The sequence below is a fragment of the Empidonax traillii genome, unplaced genomic scaffold, assembly GCF_003031625.1.
Source record: "Empidonax traillii isolate 1590-97213 ecotype Southwest subspecies unplaced genomic scaffold, ASM303162v1 scaffold1139:size213905, whole genome shotgun sequence".
Taxonomy (NCBI): Eukaryota; Metazoa; Chordata; class Aves; order Passeriformes; family Tyrannidae; genus Empidonax; species Empidonax traillii.
In genome coordinates, this window is record NW_020956332.1 from 82899 (window position 1) to 99125 (window position 16227).

General features: G+C 61.7%; 3 protein-coding genes across 5 annotated transcripts in view; 2 read left to right on the top strand and 1 right to left on the bottom strand.

Annotated features, from left to right (window-relative positions):
- Nucleotides 1-62: 62 nt before the first annotated feature.
- On the top strand, nt 63-12527 carry AUP1 (AUP1 lipid droplet regulating VLDL assembly factor). 2 transcript variants are annotated; one of them, XM_027905294.1, is made up of 14 exons: nt 63-139; nt 431-568; nt 1001-1151; nt 2281-2468; nt 2575-2647; nt 5213-5286; nt 6141-6207; nt 6756-6861; nt 7217-7363; nt 7516-7679; nt 7833-7921; nt 8961-9016; nt 9823-9834; nt 12516-12527. In XM_027905294.1, the coding sequence occupies exons 1-12, from the start codon at nt 90-92 to the stop codon at nt 9007-9009; spliced, it is 1296 nt and encodes a 431-aa protein (XP_027761095.1). In that variant the 5' UTR covers nt 63-89; the 3' UTR covers nt 9010-9016; nt 9823-9834; nt 12516-12527. The 2 variants fall into 2 exon arrangements, with proteins under 2 accessions (XP_027761095.1, XP_027761096.1); XM_027905295.1 differs by lacking the exons at nt 9823-9834; nt 12516-12527 and adding an exon at nt 9074-9091 and having other exon boundaries at nt 8961-9012.
- On the top strand, nt 9285-11453 carry LOC114068880 (BCL2/adenovirus E1B 19 kDa protein-interacting protein 3-like). 2 transcript variants are annotated; one of them, XM_027905297.1, is made up of 6 exons: nt 9285-9532; nt 10020-10143; nt 10223-10352; nt 10428-10522; nt 10608-10757; nt 11089-11453. In XM_027905297.1, exons 1-6 carry the CDS (start codon nt 9445-9447, stop codon nt 11135-11137), a joined length of 636 nt encoding a protein of 211 aa, XP_027761098.1. In that variant the 5' UTR covers nt 9285-9444; the 3' UTR covers nt 11138-11453. The 2 variants fall into 2 exon arrangements, with proteins under 2 accessions (XP_027761098.1, XP_027761097.1); XM_027905296.1 differs by lacking the exon at nt 9285-9532 and having other exon boundaries at nt 9714-10143.
- Nucleotides 11675-16227, bottom strand: part of LOC114068871 (dedicator of cytokinesis protein 2-like) — a 51152-nt gene continuing 46599 nt past the window's right edge. The window contains exons 50-58 of the mRNA XM_027905285.1: nt 16095-16181; nt 14830-15006; nt 14606-14689; nt 14376-14513; nt 13954-14039; nt 13371-13521; nt 13029-13140; nt 12592-12725; nt 11675-12517 (exon numbers count right to left, since the gene is read on the bottom strand). Coding sequence (XP_027761086.1) covers nt 12428-12517; nt 12592-12725; nt 13029-13140; nt 13371-13521; nt 13954-14039; nt 14376-14513; nt 14606-14689; nt 14830-15006; nt 16095-16181 — 1059 coding nt within the window. The 3' untranslated portion in view covers nt 11675-12427. The remainder of the gene's footprint in view (nt 12518-12591; nt 12726-13028; nt 13141-13370; nt 13522-13953; nt 14040-14375; nt 14514-14605; nt 14690-14829; nt 15007-16094; nt 16182-16227) is intronic.

A 16227-nucleotide genomic window follows, 5' to 3' on the forward strand; every position in this document is an offset into this window, starting at 1 on the left:
CCGCGCGGGCCGGGCGCGCGGCCGCGGGCAAGATGGCGGCGGGTGTGGGTGCGGGTGCGGGGCGGTCGTGAGGCGGCGGCGCGGCGGGGATGGAGCCGCCCGCGGCCCCGGGCCCCGAGCGGCTCTTCGACTCGCACCGGTGAGCGCTCTCCCGGGGCCCGCGGGCCGGAGGCTCTCAGGGAAACTGCGCGGGAACCCGGGGGGGGGGGACCCTGGGCGGCGGGCCTGGGGTCCGCGGGGGGCTAGAGTGTCTCGCGGGAGCCCCGTGGGGAAGGTCGGGGTGAGCCGTGGGGAGACGGGGGATGCCCCGGGTGGGCTGCGGAGGCTCCTTGAGTGGGCTCAGGAGGTTCCGCAGAGCGAGGGTCTCGGGGGGCCCTGGGGCTCGTTCCGGCCTCGCTCAGGCGGCCCGCGCCGCTCTCTGCCCCGGCAGGTTCCCGACCGATGGGTTTCTGCTCCTGGCCCTGTTGCTCTACGCGCCCGTGGGGCTCTGCCTGCTCGTTCTGCGCCTTTTTATCGGTGTCCACGTGTTCCTGGTCAGCTGTGCCCTGCCCGACAGCGTCCTGCGCCGGTGCGTGACCCCGGGGGGCTCCGGCTGCTGCCGGGGGCGGGGTGTAGGGCGGGAGGGCCCTCGAGGTCCCGGGCCGGGGGGGCTTGGTTAAGGTGGGGGGCTGTGGGGAGCTGTGCCTTCGGCACTTGTTGTCACTAGGAGCCCTGGTGGTGCCTCATCTGCCAAGCCCAGAGCTGGTGGTCACATCTGGAGTGCTCAGGGACTGGTCTGGAGCACGTGGATGAGCTGCGTGTGGTGCTCAGGAGTTCTGTGGGCATTTGCTGCCCCGTGTTCCAGTCCTAGCCACAATTCCTGCCCCAGATGTGCCGTTTCCGTTTGGTCTCAGTGTTCTTTGTCCAGCCACCAGAATTCCCTGTTCCTCATCCATCAAACCCGTCACCAGCAGCGGCTCTTGACGGCAGGACTCGAGGCAGGCCCTTGTCTCCCTCCCAGGTTTATTGTCCGTGTGATGTGCTCCGTGCTGGGGCTGCTGGTGCGGCAGAACGACCCACGGCTGCGCGGGGCCGGCGCCAGGGTCTTCATTGCCAACCACGTCACCCCCTTCGACCACAACGTCGTCAGCCTGCTCACCTCCTGCAACACGGTAAGGGCTCCTCCCTGGGGCAGTGCTGCCCAGATTCAGTGTTGGTGTAGTCACAGAGTCACTGGATGATCAGGGCTAAAAAGACCTTAAAACCTATCAAATCCCACGTCCTGCCATGGGAAGGGACACCTTCCACTAGCCCAGATTGCTCTAAGCCCTGTCCATCCTGGCCTGGGAAACTTCCAGGGATGGGGCAGCCACAGCTTCTCTGGGCAACCTGTGCCAGGGCCTGCCCACCCTCACAGGGAAGAGTTTTTTCCTAATATCCAGCCTAAATTTTCCCTGTTACAATTGTATCCATTACTCCTTGTCCTGTCACTCCAGTCCCCGATGCAGAGTTCCTCTCTGACTTTTCTTTAGGCCCTTTCAGATGCTGGAAGAATCTCCAGTTCTGAGTTACTAGCCTAGGGTTGCACAAGCCTTGAGGTGTTTTCTGTGTCTCGGTGTCTCTCTTGGGCACTGTGTGAAAAAACAGAACAGAGCGAGGAGGAGCAGGAGTAGTTACAGTGGGTGTTGATTTTGGTGGAAGAGCAGGTAGATCCCAGCAGCTGTTCCCTTCCCTGGCCTTTTGGATCAGAGGGGCAGGGACAGGGCTGGCTGTGAGGTTTCCCTCAGCACTGGATGCTGTTTTGGCAGGGGGGGCAGCTACGTGCTGAGGGAGCTGTGTGTTTGTGTTGCTCAGGCTGTTCTGGGTTGTCCCTGCTCTCTTCTAAAATTCCATGTGTGCGAAGTTCCTGAATCAGCAGGCTCGTGTCCTGCACAGCCATCGAATTACCCCTGACCCAGAGAGGAGGGACTCCTAGAAGCAGTGTGTGTCCTGCCAAGTGTGTCAGGGACTGCTGGAGAGAACACAGGGAACGCTGGCACAGGGGAGTCTGTGTCTCTGGCAGGCAGGGTACAGTCTGAACGGAAGGTTTGGAATCTGAGTCCTGTGGAGTTGGGGCTGGCGGAGGTCCTGAGGCCTGGCGGTAACATGTTCTCTGCCACCAGTGCTGATGGCCCCCAGTAGGCCCTCAGCCCCAGAGGGGATTTTGCTGATGAGCAGGAACTTTGTCTCCTCTGTCACTTGGGAAAGTGACCTGGAGGGCTGCGCAGGGCAGTTTCCTCCTCACTCCTGTTCTTCCTGCAGCCTGCACTGAATGGTGCCCCAGGGTTCATCTGCTGGTCCAGGGGATTCATGGAGCTGGGAGTGATGGGCAACAGGGCGGAACTGGTGGATTCCCTGAAGGAGTACTCGTCCCAGCGAGGGAACCCACCACTGCTGCTGTTCCCAGAGGAGGCAGCCACCAACGGCCGGGTTGGGCTGCTCCGCTTCAGGTGCGGGAATTCCCAGGGCAGGGTGGCTGGGGGTGGCTCCAGGGAGCCGGCATTCTTGCCGTAGGGTGGCTTCAGGGTCATTCAGTGTGGAATTCCTCCCTTCCAGCTCCTGGCCCTTCTCCATCATGGATGTTGTCCAGCCCGTTGCCCTGCAGGTCCGGAGGCCGTTGGTGGCGGTGGTGAGTTGGGGATGCAGGCATGGGGTGAGGGGTGGGTGCTGTGCCAGGCTCTGGGTGCTGCCATTCATCCTGCTCCGGAGCTTGTGGTGTGGCCTGACCTCGTGTCCTGGCACCCTGGGACCAGCTGTTCAGAGCTAATGCTGTTCCCAAGTGTTTTTCCCAGGAACTTGGCCCACTCAGTACTCCCAAAGTTACACTGGCCAGTGTGACAAACATTTGGTGGCCCGGCTGGCTGTCACTGTGCCGCTGGTTTCCATGTCCAGTGCTATGTCCTCTTGGTGAGCTCCTTGCTGTGAAAGACCAGCTCCTGCCCTCGGGGTGGGGCCAATGTGCCAGAGGTCATGCGGGCTCTGGAGGCTCCTGAGCTTGTGCCCCAGGCACACCCCCGGGGACGTGGTGCAAGAGCAGCCCCAGACAAGAGCAAAGTTCACAGTGGCACCAGCAGTGCTGCAGAAGGGATTGCAGGGAAACTGGTCTCAGGCTGTGCTGAATTTCTCGTTTCTTCATATCAGTTATGGATCTGCTTAGTTAAAAGACCCTGAACTGTTACATTTGTCTGACACTTGAGTTGGTTCTTTGTTGTCTATCTCTCTAGGACAACAGGGCACAATGGGCAGAGTCAAAGGCACTTCCCAGCAGGTCACAGAATGTGATGCCCACACTAAGGCAGCAGCAGGTTTTTTGGAGGGTGAGACTGCCAGGGATTCGTGTTCCTACCGTGCTGGCTGGGGCTTTGGCAGCACTGAGGTCCCCAGTTGTGAGGCTCAGGTTAGTGAGTGGCAGAATCCAGGTTATAACTGATCCAGTGACCACAGAGGGCTGCCAGGCATGGCTGTCACTTGTGGGGCAAAGCAAAGGAATCTCTGGCAGGGGGAGGAGTCAGCTGGATGTGTGCAGGGATGAGAATCGCGGGAGTGCTCAGAGAAGCTTTGGTCGCTCCTGCCGGGGCAGGGGGACTGAAACAGAGTTCAGGGAGGCCACAAGCGTGACAAGAACCCAGAGAGCAGAATTTACAGGTATTTGACTCAGTCAGCTCCAGAGAAAGGAAGCAGTGAGGCTGTGGAATGGCTGTGGTGGGTAACTCTGGATAGATGGCTGTGGATGTCTGTGGGCAACTGCTGCACACTGGGGAAGAGGCTTAGGAGTGAAGAATTGTTGTTTCATTGTGACAGTGCCCACAGCAGGTTCTGAAGGGCCTGGCACTGAATGCTAGTACTGCACAGGTTCTGTTCTGAGTTTTCCAGCAGTGAGGACACTATGTTTTTGAATGACCTCTCCAGAGATATGGGAGAGCTCTCCTGTTCTGCCCAGTTTATAGGGAATATTTTATGCTTTTTTGGATTTGGCTCCTCCAAGAAACTCTGAGATGTCATAAGTTGTGTGTTTGTCTGTGCATCCCTTCCTTCGTCCGTGTCAGGGGGAAGAGCAGGCCTGTGTGGAGGTGCTGATTACAGTCACTTTTTGGCTCAGGTTTTATCTCCAGAGGCTGAGCAGGACTTTGTACTTTCTGCACATTGGCTGAGTAAATTCTGGTGGATTTCTGATGTGATTTTAGATCATGAGAAACTTTGAAAACCGGAGATGTGATACTTCAAATGGTTCAATCAGCGCTTTACAGAAAGCTTTCTTACAAACTTGTGTGATATATATCAGACACTGGGCTGAGCAAACTGCCAAATTTGGAGTGAAGAACTTTTTCCAGCTCCACTTGCCTGGAATGGTGCAGGAGGGTGTTGTTCTGTGGCACAGGCAGCATAACTGAAATCTGGATCTGGGCATCACATCATTGGGTTTGGGGTTCTGAAATGTGTTTGCCCAGGAGATGAGGTTTCTCTGATTCCCCCGTGGGTGAGCTTTGTGTGCTTTTCCCAATTACAGCTCCTCTTCCCAGGCTGTGGGACAAACCAGGCACGAGCCTGTCTGAGAATCTCAGAATCAGTGGGGTGGGAAGAGGCCTCTGAGACCCCTGAGTCCAACCATTCCCCCAGCACTGCCAAGGCCACCACTGACCATGTCTCCTAGTGCCACATCAACATGGCTGTTACATCCTCACAGAGCTGGGGACTCCACCACTGCCCTGGGCAGCCCTTTCCAGGAGGAATTTTCCCAATATCCAACCTAAACCTCCCCAGCACAGCTTGAGGCTGTTTCCTTTGCCCTGTCACTTTTTCCCTGGGAAAGCTTATGGGAGCTGGAACATCACCAGTGGCTGTTCCCACCAGGATGAGGAAGGATTGTTCATGGTTCTGAGAGAGTGTTAGTAGGTCTTCTGGCATTTTTGATGCTTTCTAAAGGCACAGTCTAGCAGGGAATGTGGGGTTATTGAGGGAAAGCCTTGTGCTGTCTTAGTGGGAGGAAAAGGTGACTGGGAACAGTGAAAACCAGTGATGTCTAATGATGAAGCTGCCCTGGGGCTTGCCCTGTGTGCACTGGGTTTGCTGTTTCCACTTTCCCAGTCCTTCTCCTCTGCCCACATATCCATGACTGGCTACCTGCCTGGCTCCCCATGGAGCCCAGACCAGCTCCTGTTCTGTGTGTGGGAGCTCACTGTGCTCTCTTCCCCAGAGCGTGGCTGACTCCTCCTGGATCACAGAGTTGCTCTGGACCTTCTTCGTTCCCTTCACAGTATATCAAGTAAGGTACTACGTCTCTCTTTTCTGTTTGGGGCAGGGTTGGGGTTGGGCAGGGCCCTGACGTGTCTGTGGCAGTAAGAGATCCCTTGGTCTGTGCTGCTGGCACCCTCCCTGGGTGTCTCAGCAGGGCTGTGGTTGGCACCATTTGGGTCTGGCCAGGTCCAGCTCCTGGACCTGCTTCTGGCTCCTGTGCTATGTTGGGAAAGGAGAGGAGTCTGTCTCTCCAGGCTTTTAGGTGATTTACTCCAGGGATGATTCCCTCAGGCAGCACCAGCCTCCAGTGTCTGTCTGTCTGTCCCTGCAGTTCCTCAGGAGCTGCAGGGGTGGCCCAGGGGGATGGTGCAGTTGTCCAGACCCCTGTCATGGGCCCAGGAGAGCCCGGTCTGGCTGAGTAGCTTTGGTGTAATAAGGGTTCCTAGGCAGCGGAAGGGGCTGGGAGTCAAATACAGGGGTTGAGGTATTTCAGCGAAGAAAAGCCCTGTGCTGGAGCTTTTTCTGGCTGTGTCTGCCTGGAGTCTGGGTGACCTGTTTTCTACTCCCATGTAAATGGCCGTGGCTCCTCACTGGGGCCTTTCCGGGAACTGTGGGAGATCCTTCGCATGTTACGTGTGAGAGCTAACAGAGCTCCTGCGAGCCAGTTCTGTCTCCTGAGCTGAGCCATGCCCTGGGTTTGGGAGTGGGTGTTGGCATTTGATGCTCTGGTGGGGAGAGGTGTGGGGTGAGCAGGGAGTGTGGAGTTGGGGGCGTGCCCAGCACAACTGCTCCCAGCAGGTGCTGGCCCCAAGGGCCATTCCCCATGGGTCTGGCTCTAAGGGCTGCTTCTAGTGGGGCTGGATCCATGTGTTTTTGTTCCCACTCAGATGGATGCCGTCTGTCCCGAGGCGAGCGGATGAGCCAAGTGAGGACTTTGCGCTCCGAGTTCAGGAGGTAGGAGAGTGATGTGGGAGAGGACTGTAGGACTCATGCAGTTGGGGATGGGCACAGAGGAGAGTGGAGGGCAGGCAGAATTGCAGAGGGCATTTCTGAATAAGTTTGTGTGATGGGAGCTCTGGCTCATATTTATTGCCCCTTACAGGTACTCAATTTTTCCATGGCCTATTTGCCACCCTCCTTAGCCTTTCTGCAGTTATCAGGACTTTGTCCATGTAGTTCAGACCTTTCACTCCCCTTTCATGATGCCACAAATCAAATAAGGCAATTGTTTCTCCACCCTTCTTGTATGTGCTGGGTACTTCACAGCTCCTGTACCAAAGGTCTCCTATCTCCCCGTCAGCCCATTTTGGCAGGATGATACTGCTACTCCTGCTCCTTCATGTGCTCCCTGCAACACTGAAATGCATCCCTGAGGCCCTGGAGAAATCAGTTCCCAGCCCTCTTGCCCTTGCTGTGGCTCCATGCAGGCCCGTACCCCTGACATGCTCCCCCAGCGTTACGTGTCCTCTGTGTGTTGTGTGATTCCCCTCTGCGTTCCACAGCTCTTGGCCATGGAGCTGGGTGTGGTATCCACACGGATCACCGCTGCCGACAGAACTGAGCACATGAAGAGGCTGCGGCACACGTCACGGCTGCCCTTTGCCCCAGGTGGGTGTCCGGGGAGGGGGGTTATGGAGTCCTGGGGGCGTCCTGGATGTGGAACTGCCACCTGGGCTTGCCTTTTTGAGGGCCTCAGTCTGCTCTCAGTGACTCGTGCGTGGAGTGGGAAGAAGAGGAGGAGGAATGTTGGGGCGCTCCCTGGGAGAGGGGGCTGCTGGTGTGCTCTGGTCTGGGGCTGTACCTGGCGGGGGGGGAGGGAGGGGCCCACACTCCTGAACACAGACACGGTGGGCGTGGGTAGGGGGTCCAGCTTTCACGTCACACCAGTTCGTACCAAAGTGGGGCTGGTGCAGCTGACAGGCCTTTAGTCCCCCTCCTGTGCCCACTGTTCTTTCTCCTGCAGCCTCGAGTCAGCGCCTGCTAGCCCAGCCCAGGGTGCCCCCCCGCCTGCCTGGAGGTGCTCCTGAGGACATGCAGGTCGTGGCCATGGCACAGCAAGTCAAGGAGGTGCTGCCTCACGTGCCTCTGGAGGTCATCAGGACAGACCTGGGTGAGCAGTGCTGGGGTGTCAGCAGGGACACAGGGGCACCTTCTGTGGTGTGTGGGACCCAAAAGCAGAACCGTTGTCCGTGTTGCACTGGAGCACAGTGGCAGCCAGGATGGAGTGTCCTGATCTCTTAAGGGATCCCTTTGTCCTCACAGCTCAGACCAACTGTGTGGACACCACGATTGCCAACTTGCTGGAGGGGAGAGTTTCCTTCTTCCCTGAGAGTCAGGAGGCTGGTACTGACCTGCCCACCCTGTCTACCTCCCAAGCTGCAGCTGCTTCTGGCATCCAGGGCTCCGTGGCTGCGTCTTCTGCCAAGGTACTGTGGGCTTGTGCATCTCCTTGGTCTGGTGGCTTGTGTTCAGGACTAGCCAGGGGCGTGGAGCACTGACCTGACATGCCAGGGCCTTCCAGAGCCAAGGAGGCTCCTGCTTTGTCCGTCTCCTGACGGCTCCCGTGCTTTCTCTTCCAGACAGCTACCAAGCAGTTTGCAAAGTCCCCCGTGGAGCGTCACCTGTCCTTGCAGGAGCGAAAACGAGCCTTGTATGACTATGCCAGGAGGTGAGAGCTCCCCTGGGCCCCTGCCAGGGCCTCCCATGCCTCACCCTGCCCAAGCCGTGGCCCCAACAGCACTCAAGATGCCCCAGGCTGTACCAGCCAGGTGGTCCCCAGCCCCTTCTACCCCTGTCCCAGCCCAGGGCTGAGGGAGGGGAGCAGGTGATTGTGTCAGATTTCCATGCATGCAGCCCCCTTCATTCCCAGAAGTGCTCTGTGCTCATAACTGCTGCCAGGCCTCTGGTTTTGGGGGCTGAGGGGTTGGAGCTGTGTGTCAGAAGCACTGAGGAACAGAGCTCAGCACAACCAGCCTCTCTGGGCCCCTTGGTGTGACTCATGTCTGGCTGACAGGATCCCCTGTGGGACTGGGTTTCTCTGGGGTCACACTGGTGCGCTGGCACCCTCTGTATGGCAGGACATTCCTGTTTGGCACCATGGACAGCGCAGTTAACCCCAGCGTGAGGGAACCTGTGCAGGATTTTGATGAGGCAAACCCTGGAACAGGTGACCAGCTTTGGTGACCTGGTGTTGTTTTAGAACGATACAGAAAACTGAGGATGAATTTGAGGGGAAGTTAAGTGTGCCTCGGCTTGCTGGGCACTGAATGGCTGTGCTGAGGGAGCCATCCTGTCAGGAAACTCTAACTGGGAAACCTCATCCTGACAGCTAGGCAAGGACCTGCTGGGGAGCAGGGGCCGGTGCTGGTGGGGACAGTGCGGATGATCCCTGCAGCCCCTTGCAGGCCTTGCTTGGTCCGTGCTCCGTCGGGCTTGTCCCCAGCAGGGACTGTATCTGCCCTGTGGCTCTCCTGGAGCAGCTCTGGCCATTGTCACCCATTTCCATGGGCTCCAGGTGAGCTTGGAACGGAAGCCAAGGTGCAGCCTTTAGGCCCTGCAGTGTGAGAGTCACTCCCGCTGCCTGGCCCTTCGTGTCCCGGACCCTCGGGGCCGCCACGTCTCTCCAGCAGCCCCTCCCCGGGCAGGCTCACGGGGGGACATTCGGGCGGTCCGGGGGCGGTGGTGTCTGAGGGCGTTCTCTCCCGCAGGCGGTTCGCCGAGAAGCACGGCGCGGCAAGGGCCGGCGGCAGCCTCTAACGGGCCGGTGACCGGCGGCCCTGTCCCTCCCCCCCCGGCCCGGAGCCCGTGACCGGCCGGAGCCGCCCGGGCCGGCGGCGGCACCGGGAGCGCGCGGGCCCCGCGGGGACGGGACGGGCGGGGCGTGGGCGCCCTCTGGCGGCGAAAATAAACGGCGGCAGCGTCCGGCGCGGCTCGGGCTGTGCGGGCACCGGGGCGGGGGGCGTGGCGGGGGCGTGGCGGGGGCGTGGTCAGTGGGGCGGGGGCGGGCCTGGCCGGGCTCCGTGCGGGGTCGCACGCGCCGCGGCCGCCGCCTGCTCGCGCGCCGCACGTAGGCGCCGCTTAAAGGGGCAACGCGGTAGGGCGGCCGCCCTCGCGGCCGGGCGGGCTGCGGCCCGCGGGCGGGGCCGGCGCCCTTTTAAGAGACGGTCGCTCGGTGCCGGTGGTTTTATTTACATGGGGGCTCGCGGGCGTCACGTGACTGTCAGCGGCGGGGGCTGCGCGCGGAGCAGCCGCGGGGCCATGGCGGGAACCGGCGACGACGGTCCGGGGGCACCGGCCGTTCTGGGCTGTGGGGAATCGGGGCGGGCTTGGGGGGTAATGGAGGACCGGGACGGGCAGGGGGGCACCGGGGGGTCCGGTGGGTACCGGGGGCTTCGGGGCTCTGGGGAGATTAGGGGTCCCAGCGGGACTACCGTGCACGCGTGGGGGCTTGGGCTGATGTGACCCAGGGATGGGGACGGGTCAGGGGGTAGCCCGGGCCGGGGCCCTGGGGGGGCTGACATGCACCGGGCATCTCAGAGGTGCTGATGAGCACCGCGGGGGCTGGGGCAGAGGCAGGCGGGGGTCCCGAGGGAGGAGGGCACGCCGAGAAGCAGCACTGGGGTGCGTGGGACGTCCCGCGTCGGGAACCGTGCTTGGTGCTCCCGCGATTTCTGGGCCGGGGTGTGGGGTGTGCCGGAGAGGGCGATGGGATGGGACAGGGTGCGGGGATGGGCGCAGGACAGCGCGGAGGCTGACGGCCCCTCCAGGCTCCTGGGTGGAGCTGCGGTGTGGCCCAGGTTGTCCCGAGCCGGCGCCCTCGCCGTTCTCCTGCCACGCCGACGTGGAGCGGATGCTGCTGGAAGCCCAACTGGAAACGGAGAGCGGGGACGGGTGAGTTGCAAGGAGGAGCCGGGCTCCGGAGACTTGCCGGACCGGGTTGGGCTTGGTGACCGAGGGGGTCTGTTTGCAGGGCCCTGTTCGTGCTGGATGCTCCAGCCTGGGATGACAACGGAGCCGGCCAGGCAAGTGAGCAGTCGGAGGAGAGCGAGGTGCTGCCTGCACACAGCCAGCCCCAACCAGGCTGCCCCCACCCTCGGCAGGTAAGGGAGCTGTCCCCCACGGTGCCCTGCCACGCCCCCAGGCCCTGCTCTGACCTGCCCTGTGTCTCCTTCCAGTGGAATGTGCTGCAGGAAACCAAGCGGAGACAGCGACTCTTGCCAGCATCCCTGGGCTGGGCCTGTAGCCGCTGCCCTCGGTACCTGTCTCCAAAGTAAGTCCTGTGTCCCCCACCAGCATGTCCTGCTGTCCCTCATTCTGCTGTCCCTGTTCCCCCATTAACCCTGCACTTTTCCCAGGGAATTTGCCTTTGTGTGCTCCCCCCAGCCTGTGCTGTGGAGCCTGCAGGGAGGTGCAGTGGGGAGGAAGAAGAGACTTTTCAGTTCAGAGCTGCTGCTTCTCTTCATCCCCTCGCTGCTGCTCAGCCACCTCCTGACCCTGGGGCTGGGGTGAGTGTCAGGGGTGGTCTCACCCTGGGGCTGGGGTGATTGGGGGCCCCACCCATGCTGCTGGGGGTCTGGTCTCAGGAGCACAGGCAGACTGGGCCTATAGTGGGTGTCTATGCAGTCATGGGTTTTCTGGGGACTGCTGGCTGCCCTGATCCAGAGGAATGTCCCCACAGGAAGCTTGGGGAGGGGGAAATGCTCCTGGATTTGCAGTCCTGCACCACTTCTCCCAGCAGCTGCAGTGGACTGCTGCCATCTCCCCTTCCTCCGGCCTTATTGGGGCCCAGCGGGCTGTCCCCACGCTCACGCCTCACGGTTGCTCTCTCTAATCCAGGATCTACATTGGGAAGCGTCTAGCAGCCTCCTCGGCCAACCCCCTGTGAGGAGCCAGGTCAGCACGCGCTGCCCCGCTCGGTGTGCAGGGGGAGCCCGGCACCGGCACAGCCCGACGGCTCCCAGGCTCCGTGTTTGTGGCACAAGGTGCCGCCTCCCCGTGTACCTCCTCTAGCCCCCGCCCTGGGAGCTGATCCCTCTCTCCCACGTAGACGGGAACCTGATGACAGCAGCATCCAGCCGCAGGCAGACCCTGCCCTCCCCAGCCCCTGCTTACGGGTCCGGGTCCCCTGTAACACAGACTGTAAATATGGCTGAGCCCCTGTGAATAAAGAGCCCTGTGCCAGCTCGGGGGCCCAGCAGTGAGTCCTGTGCCTGTGCCAGGTTGCTACAGCTCAGCTCAGGGAGTGACTGTCGGGCTCCCAGGGGGCCTTCCCTGCTGCAGGAGGGCGAGTCCCTGTGCTTCAGGGTGCTGGGGTGGTGCTGGCCGGGGATGGCCCTGGGTTGGCCTGGGTGAGCAGGGGCATTGCTGGGGCTCACGGGGTTGCCCAGCTTCCACACAGGTGCCAGCTGATGTGCTTGCCCTTTATTAGCTGTGGGTCTGGGCTGGTGTGGCAGGGGTTGAGCTGTGGCAGAGGCTGGTCGGGGCAGCAGAACCTGCCTGATGCAGGTGCCACGTGTTGCCAGGAGAGGTGGAACTGCACAGCACGAGGTTGCCTAGGCCCACAGGCACACCCAGCTGTGCTGGCTCCTGTGCAGTCACCGTATCTGGGCCAGGAGCGTGTCCCAGTGCTGCAGGATAGGGTGGACAGATGAGGGACGGGAGCTGCCTCTGGAGTGGAGAACAGGAGGGGAGGGAATTGCTCACAAATGCTGCTGGGAAGTTGGTTGGTTCCCTGCCTGTGGTGCAGTGCAGGGACAGTTCAGGTGGAGGGAGGGCACAGTGGCCTTATGGGCACAGTGGCCAGATGGCTGGGGGGGCTGCTTGGGTGGGCCTCAGCACAGCTCTGGTGGCAGAGTTCTGACATGGGCTGGAGCAGAACTGCTGCATCTGAGCAGTAAGGTGAGGGCTGGTAAGAACACTGGGGCAGGGAAGCGTCTGGAGGCAGGTGGGTCCCTATCCCAGGGGGCACCTGGAGGGCAATAGCCAGAGTTGGCAGGAGACAGGGTGGCAGTGCCCGGTGCCACCCTGGGCATTGGGTACACAGGGATCCCATGGCTGCACAGGATGCTCTGGGTGTCAGTGCTGCAAGGGTGGTTCAGCAGGTGAGGGTCAAGCAGGGCCGTGGGTCTAGCAGCCAGCTGGGCACAGGAGCATCATGGGCAGGGGTGGCACTGGGTCAGAGCTGTGACATTCGCTTGGACTTGGGGAGTGGCAGCGGCGGTGACTTGAGGCCTCTGTTCCCATCCGCTGTCAGGGGTGTGAAGGCCTGTGAGCAGAGAAAGATGTTATAGAGGGTGGGAGGATTGGAGGCTCGTCCAGCTGGTACCTCCCCTCCAGTACCTTCCCTCCAGCTGTGGCGTCACTCTGCTCCAGGAACGTCTCATACACTGCAGGGCTGATCCTGCGGGGCAGCGGTGGGACCTTGCTGGCACTTTTCAGGCGGCCACCGAAACCGGTGGGAGGCAGAGACAGCCCTGTGCAGGCAGGGGAGGTGGGCTGGGGGGCTCGGCCAGCCTGGGGGACCCGTGGGGCCCATCAGTGTGCCCGAGGCTGTCAGTTCCCAGGGATGCCATGGGAGGTGAGCCCAGCCAGGAGCAGGGGCCAGCTCCCACTGGGAGCTGCTCTTGGCACCAAGGTCTGGGATTGATGGCCACCCCACGGGGGGAGGGGGTGAGGATGCATCTGCTGGGGTGCAGAGCTGGGGGGGCACAGCCCTGCTCATGGGGCTGTTGGGGCTCAGGAAGGTGCCCCCCAAGCTGTGCTGGGGTGGGGTGTACCTGCAGCACTGGGCTGAGCACCAGCAGCAGCTCGGCTCGACGGGGGCTGTTTGCTGTCATAGCTGCCCAGGCTGCTCTCACTCATGTTGCGGGACAGTCTCCACTTCTCATCCTGGGGCACAGGGGGAGGCTTAACACCTCGAGGGGCCAGGTTGGATGGCAGCCCTGTGTCTCCAACCTTAGGCCCCTCCAGGCCCTGCTCCTGCCCTCTCTGCAGCAGGGGCTGCCACCAGCCCCATGAGGGGTCCTGTTTGGGCTGGAGTCTGCTGCCAGGTGGGTCAGGGAGTCTGCATGCAATGGGGAAGTGCAGGGTGGGGGGGCCGAGGGAGGCACCAGCATCACCTTGGGCTCTGGCAGCTCCGAGATGGACTGGCGCACGTCCTGCCGCCGGGACCCAAAGAGGGAGCTGGAGCGGTTCTCCCGGTGCTCGGTCCTGCAGTCCTCACTCTCGGAGGGGCGGGGAGCGGGCTTTGGGGTCAAAGGTGCCTCTGTGCTGTGGAGCAACCGGGGCAGGTGAGGGGCGGGGGATGGCAGGGGAAGGGGGAGCAGGGCTACGCCACGGGCTGGCCGGAGCATTGCCAGGAGCAGCCACCCTCAGCCAGGCACCAGCACTGTCTGCAGCAGAGCTCAGTGGGGGATGTTTGTGGAGGACACATCGGGGTGGCTCAGGTGACAGTGGTGTCCAGGCGAGCCTGGGGGCTGCACATGGGGTGTCTCTCCTCCATGCCCTCTATGGGGACAGGGCTGCTGTGGTGGCATGGCATGATGGACCCCTGAGATGTGCTTGACATAAAGGAAAGGCAAGAGGGTAGAGGACTGGGGAGGTGGGAGAGAAGCACCTGGGGCAGAGCAGAGTGAAAGGCTCAGCAAGGAGGGGTGAGGGCAGTGAGAGCGGGTGGCCAGCACTCCCCACCACAGCACTTGCCTGGCTCCAGCATGGCTCAGCAAGTCGCAGTCGGGTCCCCAGGCCATGGACCGGGGTCGTCCGCTCCGCCGGTCCTCAAAGAAGACCTGAGAGCACAGGAAGCCTGAGACACAGCCAGGAGGGATGAGAGGGCAGAGCCTCGCGATCCTTCCTTGGGCTCAGCCAGGGCCAGCAGTGTCCTCTGACCGGTCCTGCTTCTGTGCCAGTGCCAGCCACCCCATGGCAGTGCTGTGCCCCTCCGGGGGCAGGCAGGGACCTGGAGGTTCCCCATGCACAGTGCCCCTCACCCTGTTCCTGCCCCAGCCGTGGCCCCATCCAGCTGCTCCCTGCTGCCTCACACCTTGGTTTGTCCGATATCACTGCAGTGCCATGCACTGCCCGTGTCCCCCAGCCCACCCTGTGCCTGTTGCCCTGGCACTCACCATCTCCCGCACGCCGTACTGGCTTTCCACCTTGGCCCGCAGCTGCTCGAAGCACTGCTCCATGCGCTCGTGGAAGGGCCGCAGGTCCTCTGTCACCTTCTGCCCGTGGATCCGGATCCCCTCTGCCAGCAGCGGGGTCTGTGGGAGAGTGAGGACAGGTCCCCCCGGGCCTGTGGGGCTCCCTGGGATGGGGACACCGGGCACCTCGGGGCAGGTTTCCCTGCCTGTACCTGCCAGGCGATCAGATCCTTCAGCTTCTCGATGTTCCCTGCATCCCCGGGGTGCTTTTTCAGGTAGGACTCCTGGAAAAAGGCCTGCAAGGACCCCCTTCAGTCCCACTGCCAGGCTGGCCCAACTCTACCCAGGATGGGGATGGCAGAGTGGTGCCAGCGCCTGTGGCCATCAGCCCCAGCTGTGCCTGGCCGGCCCCAGCACAGCCTCTGTGTGTCCTCACCGCCTCGTACTTGGCGAAGCCACCCATGACAGCGGGGTCCACGATGCCATTGAGCAGCATGGAGAGTGGGTTGATGGGCAGGCTGGGGTCGTTCTGGTGCCGGTTGATCTCACTCATGATTTTCTCATTGGTTCTCATCATTGTCTCAATGGCATTTTCCAGGGGGGAAATGACGGTCTGTGTGTGGGGAGGGGAGGTCAGTGCCTGCTGGCCCAGCCACCTGCCCCTCCTGGTTAGGGCTGGCAGGCTGGGCTCTCCCTGGCCCCACAGGAGAGACCCCAAGGGCTGAATATCTCACTCCATGAAGTTCCTCAGACCCTTGGCACTGGGTGCTTGGGGCTGAGCTGAGCGTTCACAGGGACATGCTGGCCATGCTGGCCCCTGCTCCAAGCAGAGACTGCCCCAAGGTCAGTCCTGTGGGCATGAGGCTGCAGTGGCTTAGAGGAAACCTGGTTAACCACTGGTGTCACTTTTGAGCTGTGCAGCAGTGGAGGGCACAACCTGAGCAACGTAGCAGAAAGGTGTGCAGTGCTTGTACAGCCATATGTCCATTTGCCCCCACCATCCTGTGACAGCACAGCCAGGGCATCCCAACAGCCCAGTCAGAGCATTGTGTGACAGCCCACTAGGGCACGTCACATCTCCATTGCTGTGGCTCCTGAGACTCCTGGGTGTTGGCCGAGCACCCACCTCTGACAGAGGCACAAAGCCCATGGCAGAGCCTTGGCAGCAGCTGCTAACACCCCTCCACCCTCTGCTGCTCCCCACAGGGGGTCCCTGCTGCCCACAGAGGAGAGGTGTGTTCTGGTAGTCCAGCCGTGCAAACCTGTCCCTGCTACCACGTTGGTGCTGCTGGCACCAGCACATGAAGGCTGTCAGTGCCTGGAGTGCCCGGAGGTCTCCATGCCCTGTGTCAGCAGAGGAACCCTTTCCCGTGGCCTGGCACAGCAATCCCACCTTGCACTGCCCCAGGATCAGCCCCGGTCCTGGGGCAGAGGGGCCAAGGCAATGCCAAAGGGGGGTCATGGGAGGGAGCTGGGAGCTGAGAGCCACGGATCTGGGGGCTCAAGCACTGAGTGGGCTGGACCAGGTCTGCACTGAGAACAGGGTCTGATGAGGGGTGAGAACCAGGGCAGAGGCTTAGATGGGCATGGGCAGGACGTGCTCCCTGTGCCCTGGCTTGAGGTCCTGGCAGGGCTGGGGGCTGGGAGCTGTGCTCACTGGGATCCTGGGAGGGCCCTGCTCCCGCCCAGCCCGCTCCTCACCGTGGTGGTGGCAGTCACAGCGAACCAGCGCAGGATGCCAGGCAGGGGATAGGCTGTCACAAAGGTTGTCCGCTCGATCCACATGTTCTGCCGGAAGGGCAGCAGTCACCCACCGCCCCCCTCACATCACCCT